General features: G+C 41.9%; 1 protein-coding gene across 6 annotated transcripts in view; it reads left to right on the plus strand.

Moving 5' to 3' along the window:
• The first annotated feature begins 1,054 nt into the window (after positions 1-1,054).
• The window catches only part of LOC126426814 (protein brambleberry-like), a 207,469-nt gene continuing 190,364 nt past the window's right edge, over positions 1,055-18,159 (plus strand). Inside the window, exons 1-2 of one of the 6 annotated variants that reach the window (XM_050088818.1) lie at positions 1,055-1,163; positions 9,548-9,820. In XM_050088818.1, coding sequence (XP_049944775.1) covers positions 9,557-9,820 — 264 coding nt within the window. In that variant the 5' untranslated portion in view covers positions 1,055-1,163; positions 9,548-9,556. The other 5 variants (XM_050088822.1, XM_050088819.1, XM_050088820.1 and 2 more) reach the window with 5 other exon arrangements.

The raw sequence follows: 18,159 nt of genomic DNA on the forward strand, positions 1-18,159 counted from the left end.
GCCAAATTTTTCGGAAGATTTCACCTTTTTAAAAAAGTTTTTTCCCCTTTTATGTATTTATAAAACACCATGCATGTCAGCTTGTAGTTAAACTGGAGCTGTAAGATTGATTCCAAAGTTCCTGGCAGACGGTTTCTATCATCTGTCTACTGAGCCGACACCAACGAAAATACTCTTTCCACAGGGGCGTTGTGGGCGGAAATAGAAAACAAGTACTTGCATGATTTTAGCGATTAGTATTTTCATCCAGGATTTTCGGTTTCCTGAAGAACGTAAATGCATCTACTTTCCACGAAGTGTTTAGACTCTCTTTCTTCTGAGTCACACTTAGTTTCGAAATAGCTCTTCAGCTACATATATTCCTGGAAACAATTGTTGCCTGAAATTTTCACACCATTTTTAGTCAGGTATATAATAGTGTTTTCAATCGACACTTAATCTGAGGTTTCAGATAGCGTCATCCAGTCAAATAGTAATACACTAACAGACGGCGTTACTACAGTACTTGAGCCAAGCTCGTAACAGTATTTTGCAAAATCGGGACAAAATTGGATCTTGTCGGTTCCGATATATCGGGACGGATGGCAAACCTATCAGCACCGGCTTTTATGAAGAATTTTCACGGCAATATTAATTACAGCGCGCACAGAGCCATTGAAACAATAATTTTCCCCCACTTTATGCGTGGATGAAATGGAAAGAAGCCCTAACAATTAATGCAGTGAGACGTGCCCTCTTCCATGCACTTCGCAGTGGTTCGCAGAGTATAAATATAGATGTAGATATTTTATGTCGTTTTGTACTGCATGTAACGTAAGGAATAGTTACATTTGCTGATTTAAATTAGCCCTGCACAAAGGTAAACGGTGTAACTTCCACAATACACAAAAATTAGATGCTCCTATTAATATATGTTATATATCGTTTCTAAGCCGACTGAGCCAAAGGCATACAATTTTCGAATATTCTGCCTAAGTTACCACATCCACATTCCGCATTTAAAAATTCGCGCGCCCCGCCGTACTCTATCGGCGAAATACCAAACGAGAAAACAGTTGAAAGGGCACTGAGAACGGCGAGTTCAAACTTGCTGAGGAAGCACCGGCTGATATTTTCGCTTTACAGCTGTTTGTGGTTATCTTGTTAACGTGATTTATGCTTAGGTAGGTGATTATTTAGCAGTAAGTGTCAAAACAGTACGTGTCATAGTGTTGTAGTCGCTGCAGACGTCCTGTAAGTTTGTCGGTTGTGCAACACGTATCACCAAAAATAGATTGCGTTTCTTATTTTTAAAATTGCCGATTGCCCGCGCGTTCTTAAGTGAGAGTGTTTTCAAGGTGATGTGCAACTAGAATTTCTATAAATAAGGAAGAATTATGGGTACTTGTTTAATACATAATGTACTTTACATGCTGTGAACGTGAGCTGTTTACGTTAAAACATTGGTCGAAACCACGACGGAATGACGAAGTTAGCGTTAAACAGTGAGCGTTGATTTGAAAATTTGTTGCTACTTAACTCGTCACAAAAGTATGCAGTGGTCACTATACCATAAGATTTAATGCAGAATTGAGGTGAAAGAAACTGAAGTAATTTCAAATTTTCGTTATAGAGTTAAAAGATTTTCTCTGCTATTTGATTTTATTGTCGTTCCTTCAGCACTAACGTTTGCCATGCGTGTTTGAATATATTTGAATATTATTGATTATAAATTTTGAACTTCATTTTGTGTAGTAGGCAAAGTAAAGAAACGTGTTTATATGACATGTCAATAAGTCATTGACCGAAAGTGGGCCCGAAAATTATGACGCTTAGCCTCTTGGCTCGAGTGGGAAGTAGAAAGTTTTCAAATTTACAGTCTGCGTCTGAACCAACAAGCAACAACATTTTGTTTGGTGTTACCAGAATTGTGGCCAGTGTGCTTAAAATAATTGCAACAAAAGTAAGTCTCCGGTTGTTTGTTTATCGTATGTTTGCTAGGCTACACTACGCTGTGTGTTTGTAAACTAGATGTTATGAATACTAAAGCTATTCAGATATTGATAAATAATTCAAAAATTTAACTAGCATTTAATTCTGTAAAATGATGATTCTTACTCACCTACCCTGGAAAATATATGTATATTGTTGTGCCGTTTAGTTCCAACCATACTTCTTTCGTTCTTCAAGAATGTTATTTCATTTCTTCTTGTGTCCACTCTCTTCAGTTTATGATATTTTCTTGTTTTGAAAACCTGCCCTAATTCTTTTCCTCCTTTAATAAGTGTTCTGTTTCTTTTTGTGTCTATGTTGACTTCCACATGTTTGATCTCTCTTCAAAGCACCAACACCTTAACTGCCCTTTAATTATCCTCTCGGCCATGTGATTTTGGATTTGTAATTGTTTAGTAAGTCAAAGATTTGTTTTTATTCTGTTATTATTCATACTGCGTATCCAAAGAATTTTAATCTCCTTTTTCTCATTAAATCAGTTTTCAACTTTCAGATATAGTTTTGTGTTAGATCTTAATCTGTATTATGATTCACTGCTGCTTTTGGGTTTGTGTTTCCTTGGGGTTCTTTTTTATGTTCTCTAATGTTTCAGTCCATCCCTTTGTAGTCAGTTTAAAGAATTTCCACTGCATATAGTATTCCTGGTCTGACTACTGCTTCAGTTTCTTGTTCCAGTATAAAGATTTTTTTTTTGGAATTTGTATTTCTTGTTATTTGAAAGGCCCTTTGCATTTTATGAACACATTAGTGTTTATTGCTGTTTTTACCTCTGTGCTGTTTAATATTGGCTCTCCTAGATATTTATAACAGTCTACTTTAGAAGTAGTGTTATGTGTTTTTTCAAATGTCATTTATAATTCTACTTTTGCTGCTTTACAGTGTAGTTCTGTGATTTATTCTTGCGAACTTTCAAATCAGTCGGTAATTGATGTCATGTCATGTGCAAATTGCTAACAGTCTAAAGTGCTCCTGTTTGGTTTTCTTCCTAGTTGTACACCTTCATTCTCTATGGCTGTCCTCCATTCTCTAACCAGTTTATCTGATGTACAGTTAAAAATAAATGGCAGCAAGCCACCTGGTTTCATTTCAAAATTTTCTATCAGTTCTGCCATAAATTCTATTTTTCATCTTGTAATAATAATATGGAAAGGATAGAAATTGCTACTGACCACATAGAGGAGGCGTTGAGTCGCATGCGGCACAATGGGAAAGATAGGGCCTACTAGTTGTGCCTGTCTGACTCAACAGCTCCTGTATGCAGTGATTAGTAGTATATCCTTTCCATATTGTTGTTATTCCATTGTTTGTCTTCCAATTTTCTGTTATTAAAATTGCTTTTGGTGTCACATATTTCAAGCTTTTCATTTTCCTAATTTCTAAAATGGGTTTTAAATTTATAGCTTCATCTACACATGCTCTGCTCTTCCTGGATCTTCCTCGATACTCCCCTAACTGTGGCTCAAGTATTGTTTCAGCTCTGCTTAAAAGTGCCTTCGCCAGGGGATCTTGCGCACAGTCGAACCACATTACTGTGACCACGTGTAGAAAGCCTGAATAACCAACTTTTGCTGTGCAGGCCACTGTGAGATGTGCACAAAGAGTGTCAGTGAGGTTCTGGAAGGTACCAACATGGATGTGGAGTCACGCCAACTCCAGTGCTGTGGCGTGTTACGCTAGGTATCTCAGTTGAGGATCCACAGTGAAAATAGCCCGATTGAGGTTCCCCCACAGATTCTAAATTGGCTCTAAATCCGAGGAGTCTGGTGGACAGGGGAGTACGGTAAACTTATACTCTCATCCTGGTGCTCTTTGAAACGTGCATTTTCACTGCAAGCTGTGTGACATGTGTTGTCTTGCTGGTACGTGCTATCAAGCCGAGGGAAAACAAACTGTATGTAGGGGTGAACATGGTTCACAAGAATAGATGCATACTTTTGCTTGATGCATTGTACCTTCCAGAACAACGAGATCACTCAGGGAATCCACCCTGGCATGGACCCTGCTGATGATTGTTGCAGGGTATTTGCTTTGACATTTCATTTCATATGTGCCAACGGCCATATGCCAGATAGAGCATAAAATGTGATTCATCTAAAAAGGTCACCTCTTGCTGCTCAGTGAACCCCAGTTGTGGTGTTGGCCCAGTCTTCATCACCATTCAGTAGCAGTCATCACAGGTCTACGAACCAGACACCTGCTTGTGGAGGCCCGTATGCTGCGACGTTCACTGAACGGTCGACGAGTAGACATTGTCGGTAACCCCTCGGTTCGTCTGGGCGGTCATTTACTCGAGAGTTGCGTGTCTATTTGCCTGTACACATCTCTACGGCTGTTGTTCACCCCTGTCATTTACAGTCTGTGGTGTACTACAGTTGCCCTGGTGCTGTTTTAGATAACACCATTTTGTCACGTACAGTGTACTTTAATTACGGTGACACGCAAACAGTTTACAAACTTGTCTGTTTGTCCATCTATTCAGAGGTGGTTGCAGGACTCGGCTGTTCGATTCAGGATATCGAATCAAATACCTTTCGGCCGAGTCAGCAGATGACGATCGAAATGATCGCTATAGCGAGCAGAAATCTACAGATACCAGTATTCGAATGCTGGCCTCTGTTCTGACCAGGACCGATGTGGAACCTTCCTAAACGCCGATCAGGGGCCTGAAAATGGCGTTAGTAAATTGCCGAAACAGGTAGCTGAATAAAATATGTTTGGAAACTAGATGGCTCAAAGGTGTTTGATTCAACATCCTGTTTACAAACTTAGATGTTTCAGAAATGCTTTCACCCATGGCCCAAAAGTCAGTGATTGTGCCCTTTTGGACATCAGGTAAATTACTCTGTTTCTGTATTATGACAATGACTGCACTGTTTTGTGCATCCTCCCCTCTCTACCTATCCGGCATGTTTTATACACCCTCTACTGCTGGTATTGCCACCTGCCATCTGAGAGTGGTTGTTGCAGGCTGATGTCGAACTTAGGTGCTGGTCACATTAAAGTAAGTCAGGGGCAAGAGGGATGTTCCTCTCTAATTGTTGGGATCTGTTTTATCCCCCTTTTGTGTTGGGTATGTATTATTGCAGCTGCTCCTCTAGTTGGGAGGATGTTTGTTTCCCAAGTTTCTTGAATTAATTTTGTTTGGCACGCTATCATATTGTTACGAGAGTTCTTTCATAATTCTGCACTATATGTCTTCAGATGATGGTGACTTAGTCTGGTTCACTCGATGTTGTATTGTCAAAACTGAAATTTGCATGTCATTTGTTGGAGTTACATTGTTGTTTGAAATATTTTGTAAGCGTTTTTCAATTTTCAATGTTGTTTGTGCAGTTTCAAACATTTTTGGCAACCTTACAAGGTTGGTGTTTTATATTTCCTAAAACTGGTTTTGAATGCTCTGTGGAAACCCCTAATGTCGATTTGTTTAAACTCTAGTTCTATTGACGTCTACTGATACTCAAGATTTGCAGAATTCTCTGTGGAGTGATTACCTTTCAGATGTTGTAGTCTGACTCTCTTAAGACTTTTTGATGTTGCTTTCCTGGCTGTGACCAGTAACAAGGGAGACATGCAACAATTACCATAAACAACATAGGAACTGTAATGTGATGTTATTGACTTTTTTTCCCCCCTCCAAATGGGCTGAGCTACAGATCAGTCTGTCAGCACAACCAGGTTTCTGTAGCTCCAAATTTGTTGGGTCAGCAAACACGCGAGCAGACTGTTGCCTTCCAACCTGACCTGTACCTCAGGCTAAGCTACAGTTAATGTGTCACCACAACCAATTCTTTTTTGTTTTCGTGTCCATTGACTTTACCAACTAACAACAAAACTGTGAATGTATACACGGAATGTGACATAATAGCAGCCATTAACACTAGTGTATGTCAGTGGCCCAAGCCGATGACTCGTATCGAATTATCTTCTTGTTCGCCCTTTGATTCTTGTCGTTTGTATTTGCTTTCGTATGTTACATGCTCTTCACCTTTTCGGGGTTTGTTAATCACATTTATTGTGCCACCAGAGGTATTTGCGTTTCTTTTTGAGGAAGATGGTACTTTCTGGTGCTTGTATTCTTTTGTCTTTCAGGTGTTCTGACTTTTTGAACAAATTTTGTTTCCATCTACTAGTATTTCAAAATTGCTGCCCTTTGCTATCTTGTGTGTTTCAAACTACCCAGGTTGGTAGTGACTCTTGTTTCTAATTATGGGTCTAATTCTTAACACAATTATATATAAAAACAAAGATGAGGTGACTTACCGAACAAAAGCGCTGGCAGGTCGATAGACACACAAACAAACACAAACATACACACAAAATTCAAGCTTTCGCAACAAACTGTTGCCTCATCAGGAAAGAGGGAAGGAGAGGGGAAGACGAAAGGAAGTGGGTTTTAAGGGAGAGGGTAAGGAGTCATTCCAATCCCGGGAGCGGAAAGACTTACCTTAGGGGGAAAAAAGGACAGGTATACACTCGCACACACGCACATATCCATCCACACATACAGACACAAGCAGACATATTTAAAGACACAATTATGTAGATACAGTCATCGGACTTTAAACTAGTGCTTTTAGTAATAATGTTGTGCATTTACATTTCAGAGTGTTTTGTTATAAACCATAATTTATTCATTATAAATTGTTTTCCAGGTATTACATGACTCTTGAGACATTTACGTTAAGAAAATGCAGCTCTGTTTCTAGTTATATCATAGTCACAGGTCACCAAATATCTTCTCTAACACTAAATCAGAAATACTATTGTACAAATGGTTAATCTACTTGGGCCTTTGTTATCTGAAGTAAAAGCTTCTGAGAATGCATGTCTGGAGCACAGTGTTGTGTAGAAGATGGTTGTGGATGGTAGGAAACTTGGAAAAGAAGAAAATTGATGTGTGTGAGGTGGGTGTACAAGGCTGCTGAAAATTAAGAATGGCTGCAAGGTAAGAAACTAGGGTCTCTGCATAGCTAGTGAGGGCAGGAAAGTGAGAAAAACACTGACTAAATGAAACAGGCTGGTATGATGTGTGGTAAGGCATCACAAAATAAGTCCTGTGGTAGTAGAGGAAGCTGTAGAGAGCAAAAACCGAGGTAGACAGATGTTGGAATACAGTAAAACTCCAATTATCTTGACGACTTGGGACCAGACCCCATCTGCGATATTGGGTAAATCATGAAAGAGGTCTTTTCTCCCTCTCCCTCTTTTTTGGTTATATTTGTGTATACATACTACTGTAATATCAATTTAATGACTACAAAGCAATGTTGATTAGATTTTGGGCAGTGCGGTACTTACATACAGTGTCATTTCTTGAACATATGTTGAACATATCGATCAGAGTCAGTTATTTTGCTGTCTTCAGTTGTTTTTGTGCTTGACGGTGAGAAGCTGTATGTGGTCACACTCAGGATGCCGCTCCATCCGTGTCAGCACAGTGTCGAGTCACACAAATCCCTCACCAGCTGACATTCTCCATCTGGTTCAGTGACAATGTTATCCTCCTGACTATCAGTTTCTTTTCTCACACTTTGAATGATTTCATCGCGACTGAGAATTTGGAATGCAGGGTCTAAATAATCACAAGAAAGCCACTCGCCTGTGTATTCTCTGCACTGCAATCTGATGTTAAGGAGTTTTCAGAAGGATCTTTCTTATGTCCTCCAGTGACATTTTATCCTCTGCTGCTTCTTATTCTTCCTCTTCCTTTACACACTTCTTCTTTCTTCTTTGTCTTTCTGTACCTCATCTTTGGTTGAAATGTCTTTAAATTTATTCCAAGCTCTTTTTCATGTGGTTGTCTTCACCAGATTTCGTGCTTCTTCCCTTGTGTGAGGCAGTCTTTTAAATTCAGTTTTTGCTGATCAGCTCCCTCAACTGTTGTATTCTGTAGTGCCGCTTCATAGTTTCGATAACTGATCAGTCTGCTGGCTGCCGACAAACTCATTAAGTTTGGCGGCAGAATGAGTCTTTTGAAATACCCTTCTTCTCTACTGAGTAGGCCCTCTTTGGGGTAGGTGGGTGCATTAGACAGAATTAACATCGCCTTACTGTTTTTGTTTCCTGTGGCTTTATAGATTTTTTTTTATTTTAGGTATGCAAATTGAAACATACTATTTGCAAAAGAAAGCAGCAGTTATCCAGGCCTTTCATTCATTTTTGTAACATTTTTGAAAGCCTGAGGCTTCAAGATTTTCCTCTTGACAAAAGGGGTATTTTGTGGTATCCCATAGAGTTAGCATAGTTGAGTGTGATAACATGATCTTTACAAACTTTATGGCTAGGAGCATTTTACAAGCTAAACTTATTTCAGGCAAAGCATTCCAAATAAGACTTGTCTCATCTATGTCACATTGACATTCATTGTCATAAGATTCTGCTTTGAGTTTCAATTTTTCAACGTTTTCTGCGGTTCTTGGGTCTGTTGATAATTTTTCACCACTTAAATTCAGCTCACAAATATTATGCCCCATCCTGAAATTCCGCGGCCATCCATTTCTTGGTTTAAAAGAAGACAAACTATGGATTTTCTAGGTTACAAGTTTTGCTTGATGAAAACTGCTTGAATATGGCCTTTTCAACCTCTTTGTTTTCTGCTGTTTTCCTTGCTTGTCTCGATGAACTCCCATGTACATTCTCGAGGACAGATATGAAGTTTAAAATTGAGGCCTTTTTTGTCTGAAATTGTTGTTCCCACACGAAACATCTTAGTTAACTGCTTTTCACTCGTGCCTTTGTCTAATTGTTTAATGACTTTTATTTAGGCTGCCGACGATAAGACAGTGTGTTTCCTATTAGAAGACATATCCTGCACAATAAACTACAACACAATTTAAAAAAAAATAAGAAAAACAAAACACACAAAACAAAATAAAATATACAGAAAATGAATGTGTAGCAACAAATCATTGTATATGTTAAGACACGACACAGGCTTATGTATGCTGCATTGAATGATAGGCACCACAGACACAATAATGTGCGTGCTGTGTTCATTGTTCACTGGAAGATTTTGTCTTGTAATACATTCACTGCTTATTTTTTTTTAGAATGATAAAGTAACATATAGTGTACTGTATACTGTAATAACTAATGGACAAAACAAACAGGTTAAGTCGTAGAGTACAAATTTCTTTCTCCTCAAAGTGATCCAAATAGTTGGAGTTTGGATAATTGGAGTTGTACTGTTCTGTTCTACAATATTATTCGCCATAGATTCTCCTATTAGCCACACTAAAATGTGTGTGAAACCCACGACAGAACAGCATCACTTGAGGCTGGATTAGATACGGGGATTACAATGGTGAATGTTGTCTTGAAGGCAGGAAGGATGAAAGATTCTAGTTTTTAAAGCCTCACTGAGAGACCTAGTGCTGTAATCCATCTTGAATATTCTACCCTGTAGCAAGTTTGCACTGTTGTGAAACTTCTTAACAGATAAGAGGTATCCAGGAAACGTTGGGGTCTGTGCCTTGCCCCGTAATGTGATTTAACGTGTTGGGCAGCATCACTTGGCTTGCTGCTACTGTCACAGCTATGGCGCATGTTGCAGGGCTCTGGGATGTCCGCCAGACTCCTCTTCCTGCTGTGGCTAACGTTGGCAGCCCCAGAATGTGGTGGCGCGTCCATCCTGGGGTGGCTACTCCCGTCCTGGGCCGGGGGAGGCGGTGAGGCTGACGGAAGCGGTTCTGCCCGTCCGGCCTCGGCATCGGGAGTCGACGTGCCCGAGGTCCACTTCGAGACGAAGAGTGTCGAGGACAAGTTCATCGACGCCGTGCAGCGCTACGAGGGGCGCGTCTCTGACCTGGACGCGTGTCAGCACAAGGTGTGTAAGGGCTGACGGCCTCATCAGTACTGTCTGTGCGAGTGTGACAGAGGGACGCAAGACAGTTAAGTGAAAGTTACGTAGCGGGGTTCCCTCTGCTCATTGTTGACACTGAGTCGGTGTAAATCACATGCTCCACAATACTTTCTGGTAGTTTGTTTACCGTCTAATGCAGCATTTCCGAATTCACCTTTGTGTTGTAGATGTTTGTAAAAATAAGGGCATTACAGGTGGATCGGGTGTTGGCTATGATTATTTCGTGCCGAGTAGCAGCTTTCTTTCTAACTTGCTAGATTAAATTTAGTTGTCAATGGTGATTCACCCTGGCTTCACACAGCTCACGGTAAGTTCCTATGGCCAGATGACCTGTCTAGTGCAGCAGTAATTGTGCTTAAGGGCCACTGTGTGGAACTATGATTAAAATTCAGAGAGCATTGTTAGGTAACCATATATTGACCCCAAATTCCAGTATAATGTAAACAATCTAAGAACTACTTTCCAGGAAGGTTGTCAGCAGAGATGATTTAATTGACAAACATCGTCATAATCCAGCCAATTTTCCCAAAATATTTCTAAATTATGTACACAAACCTTCCTTGTGAATTAGTTTATCCATTAGTGAAACCCATATCAAAACCCCTGTAATAGTTCCTGTGCTTAGCCTTCATATACAGACAGAAAAGTTTGGGGTGGGGGGGGGGGGGGGGAGGGGGGATCCACTTTAATTTGTAATGTATTGATTTCGACCAAGCTTCATTGCTTTCTGGAGTTCACTTTAGTGTTTTTTCCACCAGATGCCACCTTCTCTTTAGCCAACCAGATGTTGCCACGAGATATCACTCTGTACACAAATTAAACATGGAGCGGGAAGCAGATAACAAAACGTATTTTACAGACTCATCATTACTACACTCTCCAGTCACAGTAATGTGACCACCTGTCAAAAACCTGAATAACAAGTTTTTGTAATGCAGACCTCTGCAGGATGTGCACACTCGGGGACTCGGTATTCATTTTCTGGGTATGAGCTAGGTGGGCCCAGGGTTCTTAAGCTAGTCACTGATAAGCGCCGCCAGTTCTTTGTTGCTGTAAGTTCTGGGCAGGCTTTAGTGGCCACCGACAGACGCGATGGTGGAATGTTGTGTGTCACAGGGAACGGGGATCTTGGCTTTACGGGCCGGATTGCGAGGATGGTTAAAGCCTCTGTAAAAAAAACACCTCAGTCTCGAGGTGTAATACACGCTGATGAGATGCGTGGCTGTTGAGGTTGAACAGTCGTTAGTGGGCAACCTCTGGGAAACCTGCCACACCTCAGTTGTGGGCTCTCTCTCGGGGTGGACTTTTATTTCAGTAGCTGCTTGTGGGACCGAGATGGATAATTTGAAATTTTCTCTTCCTCCTCCCAGTGGAAGGGGTGGGCTACTGGAAGGTACTGACACACGATCAAACAAGAGGGCTCAGGCACCCAATCCTCCAGCTAATAGTAACAGAAGGCTTGCTGCTTGTCAGAATGGGTATTTATAATAGTTGAGCAGAAAGAGGGCAGCTTCGATAAAGTTTCACCATTCTACATTCAAAAAAGATTTAGAGGGCATAGCTTTAACCGCAAAACCTGTCAAGTGCTTGTAAAATGGAATGCTGTTGCCCAAAATGTCGATAATTCCAAACAAGTGAAGAACCTCCAGAAAACTCAATGCTTCAGGGAGTATGCAATTGCAATTGAACGGCACAACACCTTGAACTACAGCAAAGATGTTGTGGCACGAAGGTATCTAGTTGACATTCCCCGAGAAGAACTGAAAGCTGAGTGGTCCTCGGAAGGCATTGTCGACATGCAAAATGTCACGAGAAGTGTGGGTGGCGATCTTTTCAAATCTGACTTTTTTATATTTTCGTTTAACAGCACCAAACTTCTAGAGCATGTCAAGGCAGGTTTCCTTTGCCTAAGTGTGCAGCCTTATTTCCCCAACCCAATGTGCTATTTTAAGTGTCATCATTTTGGGCGCACTGCTCTTTGTTATAAGGCAGAAGCCACGTGTGGCAAATACAGTAAAGCTGCCCGTGACGGAGTTCATCGTTCATTTCCTCCAAATTTGTCAACTGCTCTGGGGATTGTCCTGCCTATCAGGAGTGAGGGACTGCAGTGTCTTCCTCGAAGAATGTAAGATCGAGGAGATAAAAACAACAAAGTGCATCTCGTATGGCAAAGCCAAAAAGATAGTAGAGTTCACGTAGCCACCCACATTCGCTGCCTCCTTTGCCTCCATTCTCAAACAGCCATTCCCGAAAAATGATGTGACTGCACAGACAGAGGTTGCTAGTATCAGCACTAGTACCTGCTTTTCTCAATGCACTTGTGCTGCTGCAGTCACTTCAAAGCCTTCCCCTCCCCTTCTCACAGAACTTCAGAAAAGACCCTTGTTGCTGACATGGAACTCCCTGCCACTTCAAAGATCCAGTCTTGTCCGCTGTCCGACACAGCCACTATCACTTCCAGGGTTGTGGCAGCGAAGCCTCCTCGGACAGAAAAATCGAAGTTGAAGGCGAAGAATAAATCACTGGCGGAGACAGGAAGTACACATTCCAATTTCGACGTCATCCTCTCTGATGTCTTCCTCGAATCTTCAGAGACGATTGATCTTGATGTCAAAACAAGCAAATATGCCTTGAAAGGAACCTGTGGCCACTGGAGACAGTGCCACAAGTTCCTCCAAAAATCGTAACACAACACACAGACACAAATGTCACCCAAACAAATGTAAATTCACCTGATGGAGGTTTAAAACTTTGAAACCCACCGTGGAGATAAACAGCGACCGGTAGCAGTAAACTTGTTGTTTCATTTAATGTCAGTAACAGTCATGGTAAAGCCTAACCTAAAATGTTCGCATTTAAAGTTAATTGTAATGTATTATGCAGAAATAGGCCAGTAGACTTTCATTGTTAGCAGAATTGTTGTCGGGCACAGATATGAAACCTCTGGAAGTTTGTGTCCAGGCTGATTTAACATCTGATCGTCACATAATCTGCTTGCACGAAAGGTAGCTACCAAGAAGTGTTTTTGTCATGTAGAATTGCCACCTTTTTTTCTGCTGTTAGGCCTGATTATGTGCTCGTTTTCCCATTAGTGCAGAGTTTGGAATGTAAATAACTGAACCCCATGATGAGAGTAAGGCGAAGACGACTGCTTGAAGCTCCTGTGGTTTTTCCACGTGTTGAGTTCAGCAGTGTGATATCGAAACTCGTATCTGAGGGCAGTGTGCAGATCCCATTTGTGGCACTCTCTGTTCCCTGACGCTGGTGTACTCGAGTCGTATAATGATATGTGGTTTCTGTTGGCAACAGGTGGATATTTAGGACTGGCTATTGACAGGTGAGGTGCTACACCCTGAATAAAAAACTTGTGAAGAACAGGCTTCAGTGATGGAGGACAGAATTGCCACCTTCGTAACAACATGCCACTGACACATTAAAGGTCTGATATTGGTCAATTTCGTGGAATTTTTTAAGTGCCCATGTCGACATTTAAGTGTCTTAATCATATACTTGGCTTCTTTTTAAGCTGACTTTGATCTCTTTTTCACGATACAATTGTATCGAAATTACTATACAAATAAAATCTGAAACTTTCCAGGATTTTAGTGGTTTTTTTGGTGACTTTAAGTATGAAACAATAATAGTTCATTCCTTTCGTTTCTGTATTTTAAAAATACTTGGATAACTGACTCACACTATTTATGCAGCTTCTGCATTAATATGATTTTCATCTGCTCACACGAGCTAAAAAATTCCAACTGTTCGCTACATCTGCACAAAACGTGGCGTGCCTTTTCAGTTCACCCCACAAAACTCTTCCTTACAATACACTTGCTGTCAAGTGAGGTAGGACGGAGAGGTCATACTTGTAGCGAAGGGATCTAATTACTTAAAACAGTGGCAAAAGCAGAATTTAAATTGACATGTACGTATTCTTTAAATGAAGTTAACAATTGTGTGGAAATATTGTAAATAACTTCATAATATTTACAGTTATGTCTTTATTCAAATTAAATGTAAGCAGCAGCTAGCAAAAAATGATGTTTACATATAAATAGTTTTGTATGGGTTTATTGTCTTACAAATGAAATGACAGAAATGACCAGTATTTGAAGTTCATAAAGTGCATTAGGTTTAATTACATCAGTGTGTAGACAGCCACATGTGATGAGCCTGCATGTACCCACAGAATACAGAATGAGACAAAACAAGTGACTGAACAACACACCTGATGTTTGAGACAGAACTGTTGTTGGCTGGCCCTACAAATTAACTCTCTGAGAAGTCAGTCACAAAGTTATTTTAATGTAAGTATAGGCAAAAAATGTGTTTAAATTTATCCATTATCCATGAACTACTTTTCTTTCCAACAGCAATTTCTTCATCTGAAATAATCCCCCGTGCAGTATTAGGGACTAGAATAGACTTGCAGCCCTTCCTTGCCTGTCGTAAGAGGCGACTAATAGGACTGTTTTTATTTGGTTACGTTTTTACATTGGTATTTTGACTATACTTCGGACTTCTGAAAATTTTGACTTTTTTTATGCTTCTTCCCCTCACCTTTTTTGGCTTTTTAAATTCTGGTTACCATTTTGTGTTTGACCTCCACTTTCCAAGTTTTACAGTAGTGCGGTCCATTTGGGGAAGGACGCCTCACAGTGGTGCGTTAATTCTCACTGTGTGCTCTCGTCTTTTACACCAGCAAATCTAAGTGGATTTGCTTCTGCACCCGAAATCCAGCACGGTAGCCAGTCCTTCGTGGTGGGGTTGTCACGTAGCCTCTAGGTCACAGGGATGGCACGACAGACTCCCGAGCTGTAGCCTCCCCCGTGTCAGCCGAGGAGCAGGTCCCTGCCCACGCCGGGGCACTGGCACTCGGGGCAATGGCTACTGTGCCAGGTGCCGTTTGCCTCGGCCGGGTGGCGCCCACGAGAGAGCCTCCAGTCAGAGTGAGTGAGACGGGGGCAGATCGTCCGCAATGAAACAGATTGAACTTAACGGTGACCGTGCCAGAGTGGCCATCTCAGTAGTCAGGAACAGTGGTTTTAATGCACGGGTTTACAATCCTATGACATTTTCATCTTTGACCGTGCCTCCAGGTGGAGAGCCAGGTAAGGAGAAATGGAAGTGGACAGTTTGCTAAGTTCTTGGTTTGTTGCTTAACTGACGGTGGAACTTTCGCTACGACAAAGCCATTGTTTTTCGTTGAAAGTATTGAAGATCAATTTCGGGAGGTTGCAGCAATAGAACAGATGAGAAATGGATCTTCGCTGATCAAAGCGTCACTGGGCGACTGATCACGGGCACCTCAGGTCTGTGTAAAGATAGGAGATATACAGTCACCTTTCTCCTCGTAGCAAGCTCAGTAGAATTCGAGGTCTTATATTCCATCAGAATCAGAGTCTACAAACTGATGAAGAGCTGCATACTAATCTGGCGTGGTGTGGAGTTCATTTTGTTCGCCACATCCGGAAGGGACCCAAAGATAATTGAGTGGACATAAGGAGCTTTTATCCTGGCCTGTGATGGTAACATTTTGCCTGAGGAGGTTAAGGTCATGGTTGAAAGGTGTTATTTCAGGCCTTTTTTTCCTCCTCTGATGAGATGTTTCAAGTACCGGAGGTTCGGACACCTGTTGTCCCGCTGTTCTAATGTGTCTGGCGTGTGGACAGGCATCCCTCGAGGGCAGCCGTGACTAACCCCCTCAGTGTGTCAACTGTCCGAAAGAGGACCCTCCTCACTCACCACAAAGCTTAGTGTTTAAGTAGGGGGAAGGAAATTCGAGGGTATAAAACACTTGACCGTCTGTCTTATCGAGAGGCAAAGAAAAAGTTTGAAAGGGTTCATCCGACTTATACGGTCTCCAGTTTTGCGACTGTTGTCACAGTCCACGCCTCGCGACGAGGTCTTGCACGAAACTTCGTGGCCGTGGTAGCATTCCAGAGCCTGCCTCACAGTTTGGGGAGGGGATGTCAGCTTCCGTGCCCCCAACCTCTGTAGCACCGGTGGTTCCCACACCATCGGCGCGGCCAGATATGCCCAGTCGTCCTTTGGTGTCGTGAGTGATGAGGGCACCTCTCGAGGTGGCTCCCTCTCAAGACGAGGACCTGCAGCCACAGTCTGCGGGCCGAAGAAAAGTACTGTTCTCTTCACTCCCACAAGATAAAATGGGGAAATCTTCACAGGAATCGAAGACTCACAAGGATAAAAAGGATAAGCAGGAAGATAAACTACTTTCTGGGACTTCGGATGCGATGTAATCCTCCTTTCGACACATCGAAATTAAACACATAACCGCTTTGTAGTTGCCGTACACTTCTTTATTACAAACATAGACACAGACCTTTCAGAATTTTCACTAATTAGGACAATGTTCGTAAAACCAGCATTAATTAAATTTACTGACATAACTGAATGCTTCATGACTTGGATAGGAACTGTCTTTCACGTAACCCATGCTTCCATGATCTGATTTTAAGCAGTTGTAACAAATTAAAGGTATTATCAGATTAATGCACTCGAGTAAGCTACTCTTTAGTATTACTGACAGGTATGAGGTTCACATACATTTAATGGCCAAAATATAATAATAGCATATTAAATAGTCTTGACATGGAGCGGATTTCAATTTTTACCCTGAAAATTAGTGACGGGCGCGAGCAGAGCGAAAGGCTCTACCAGAAACAGGAGATTCACAGATGAGAAGGTAGTGCAATTATACTCAACTTTGAGCTACAATTAAGCTTCCGGAAAACCACAACGCTCTACCTGAAAGATGGAATTGCAGGACATTAACAACGTGACCATAGACATCGCTCCAGGTCCTTAAATTTCTCTCTTTCACTGCGATACCTCGATCGGAGTCTGCTCGCATTGACCACTGCCGGTTATCTGAAACATAAACACGTCAGCGGCAGACAACATTCTGGCGCATCAGATAGACAAACATATCTGCCCAACTGGTTATAATAAATCTTTGATTATACACTGCACCAATGAACCACAGCAGGACTAACCTACGGCTTTTAAAATTTGAGTAGCCAATTCTCTAGAACAAGAAATAAAATAATAACATAGGAACAGGAAATAGTAAAATTATTTTGGCCCGCTCATGAACAGCAGGCACAGACTTACATATTATTTGGCATGACCTCTAGCTATGCATTAAACACGGCTTCATGTCTATTTGTTGTGCGTAGCTAGCACTCACTTAAATACCATCAACATATCAGGCGTCCAGACTAGTACGGTGACAAATAACTGAAACAGCCAAGCTAGTTTTCAGTGCGCTCATGTGTTCAATTAACATGAACACAGCCCACCAAGGAACAGTTCGATGCCTCCAGTTCATTCACCTTGAGTAACACATAACAGATGCGAAGGAAATCTGTCCTCCAAATCTCCAGGAAATCCAGGTCACCATCGGCAGTGGATCTGCATTCAAACGGCGAAACATGCCACAACAGCTGCCCACGCTCTCTCGTCGTACCGACTCGGCCACGCACCAGCGCCACACTTCACTGCCCCTCACACAGTTGATACCCGAACGCAAGCCTCTGCAGAGTGCACGCATGGCAGTTGCCAAAGATGCGAAGAAGACAATCGGGCATCGAAAATCGACTCACAATGATCGGAATCGATGGAGACTGGCGCCAGCAGCACACCGGCTTGGATGTTCTGCTCCCCACCGCTGCAAAGGCTGAACCTACGCACACTGACAGTGGATCTTACAATCAGGTGGGCTGCACGCCGGTAGTCAAGTAATCACACTCATCTTCTCTATTCGCCGTTTTCTCACACCTTACTCGAGCACTCCTTCAGTGGAACTGTAATGGTTGCTATCTCCATCTGACCAAACTGTCATTTAAATGGCTGTACTCTGTAATTGGCTTAGCACTTTATAAAATACAGTTTACAGCAACATACCTCCCTGCTCTGAAAAACTACAAACGCTGCTGTACCAGTCACGTTAATGTCGAGAGAGTGTCTGGTGGGGCCTGTAACCTCGTATGCTCTGTTATTTTCACTGAGCAGGTGCTCCTTACCATTGCACTAGAGGCCTTGGCCTTTATTGCATGCCTGCCAGTTCAGATGACAACATGTAATGTTTATCCAGCCCAAATGGACCTTTCCATTACCATGAGCTGTTACAGTCAGTGGAACAGCTACCTGCCGCTTTCCTCTTATTGGGGACTTATAGTCTGGGAGACGACTCTTTGGTATTGATAGCTCGGTAGCGTCTTTCCGTTGCCTAGCGACCGCAGGCAGGCAGCCAATGACGGCCTGACTTTGAGCGGGTAGCA

The sequence above is a fragment of the Schistocerca serialis genome, chromosome 11 (genome assembly GCF_023864345.2).
Source record: "Schistocerca serialis cubense isolate TAMUIC-IGC-003099 chromosome 11, iqSchSeri2.2, whole genome shotgun sequence".
Classification (NCBI taxonomy): domain Eukaryota; kingdom Metazoa; phylum Arthropoda; class Insecta; order Orthoptera; family Acrididae; genus Schistocerca; species Schistocerca serialis.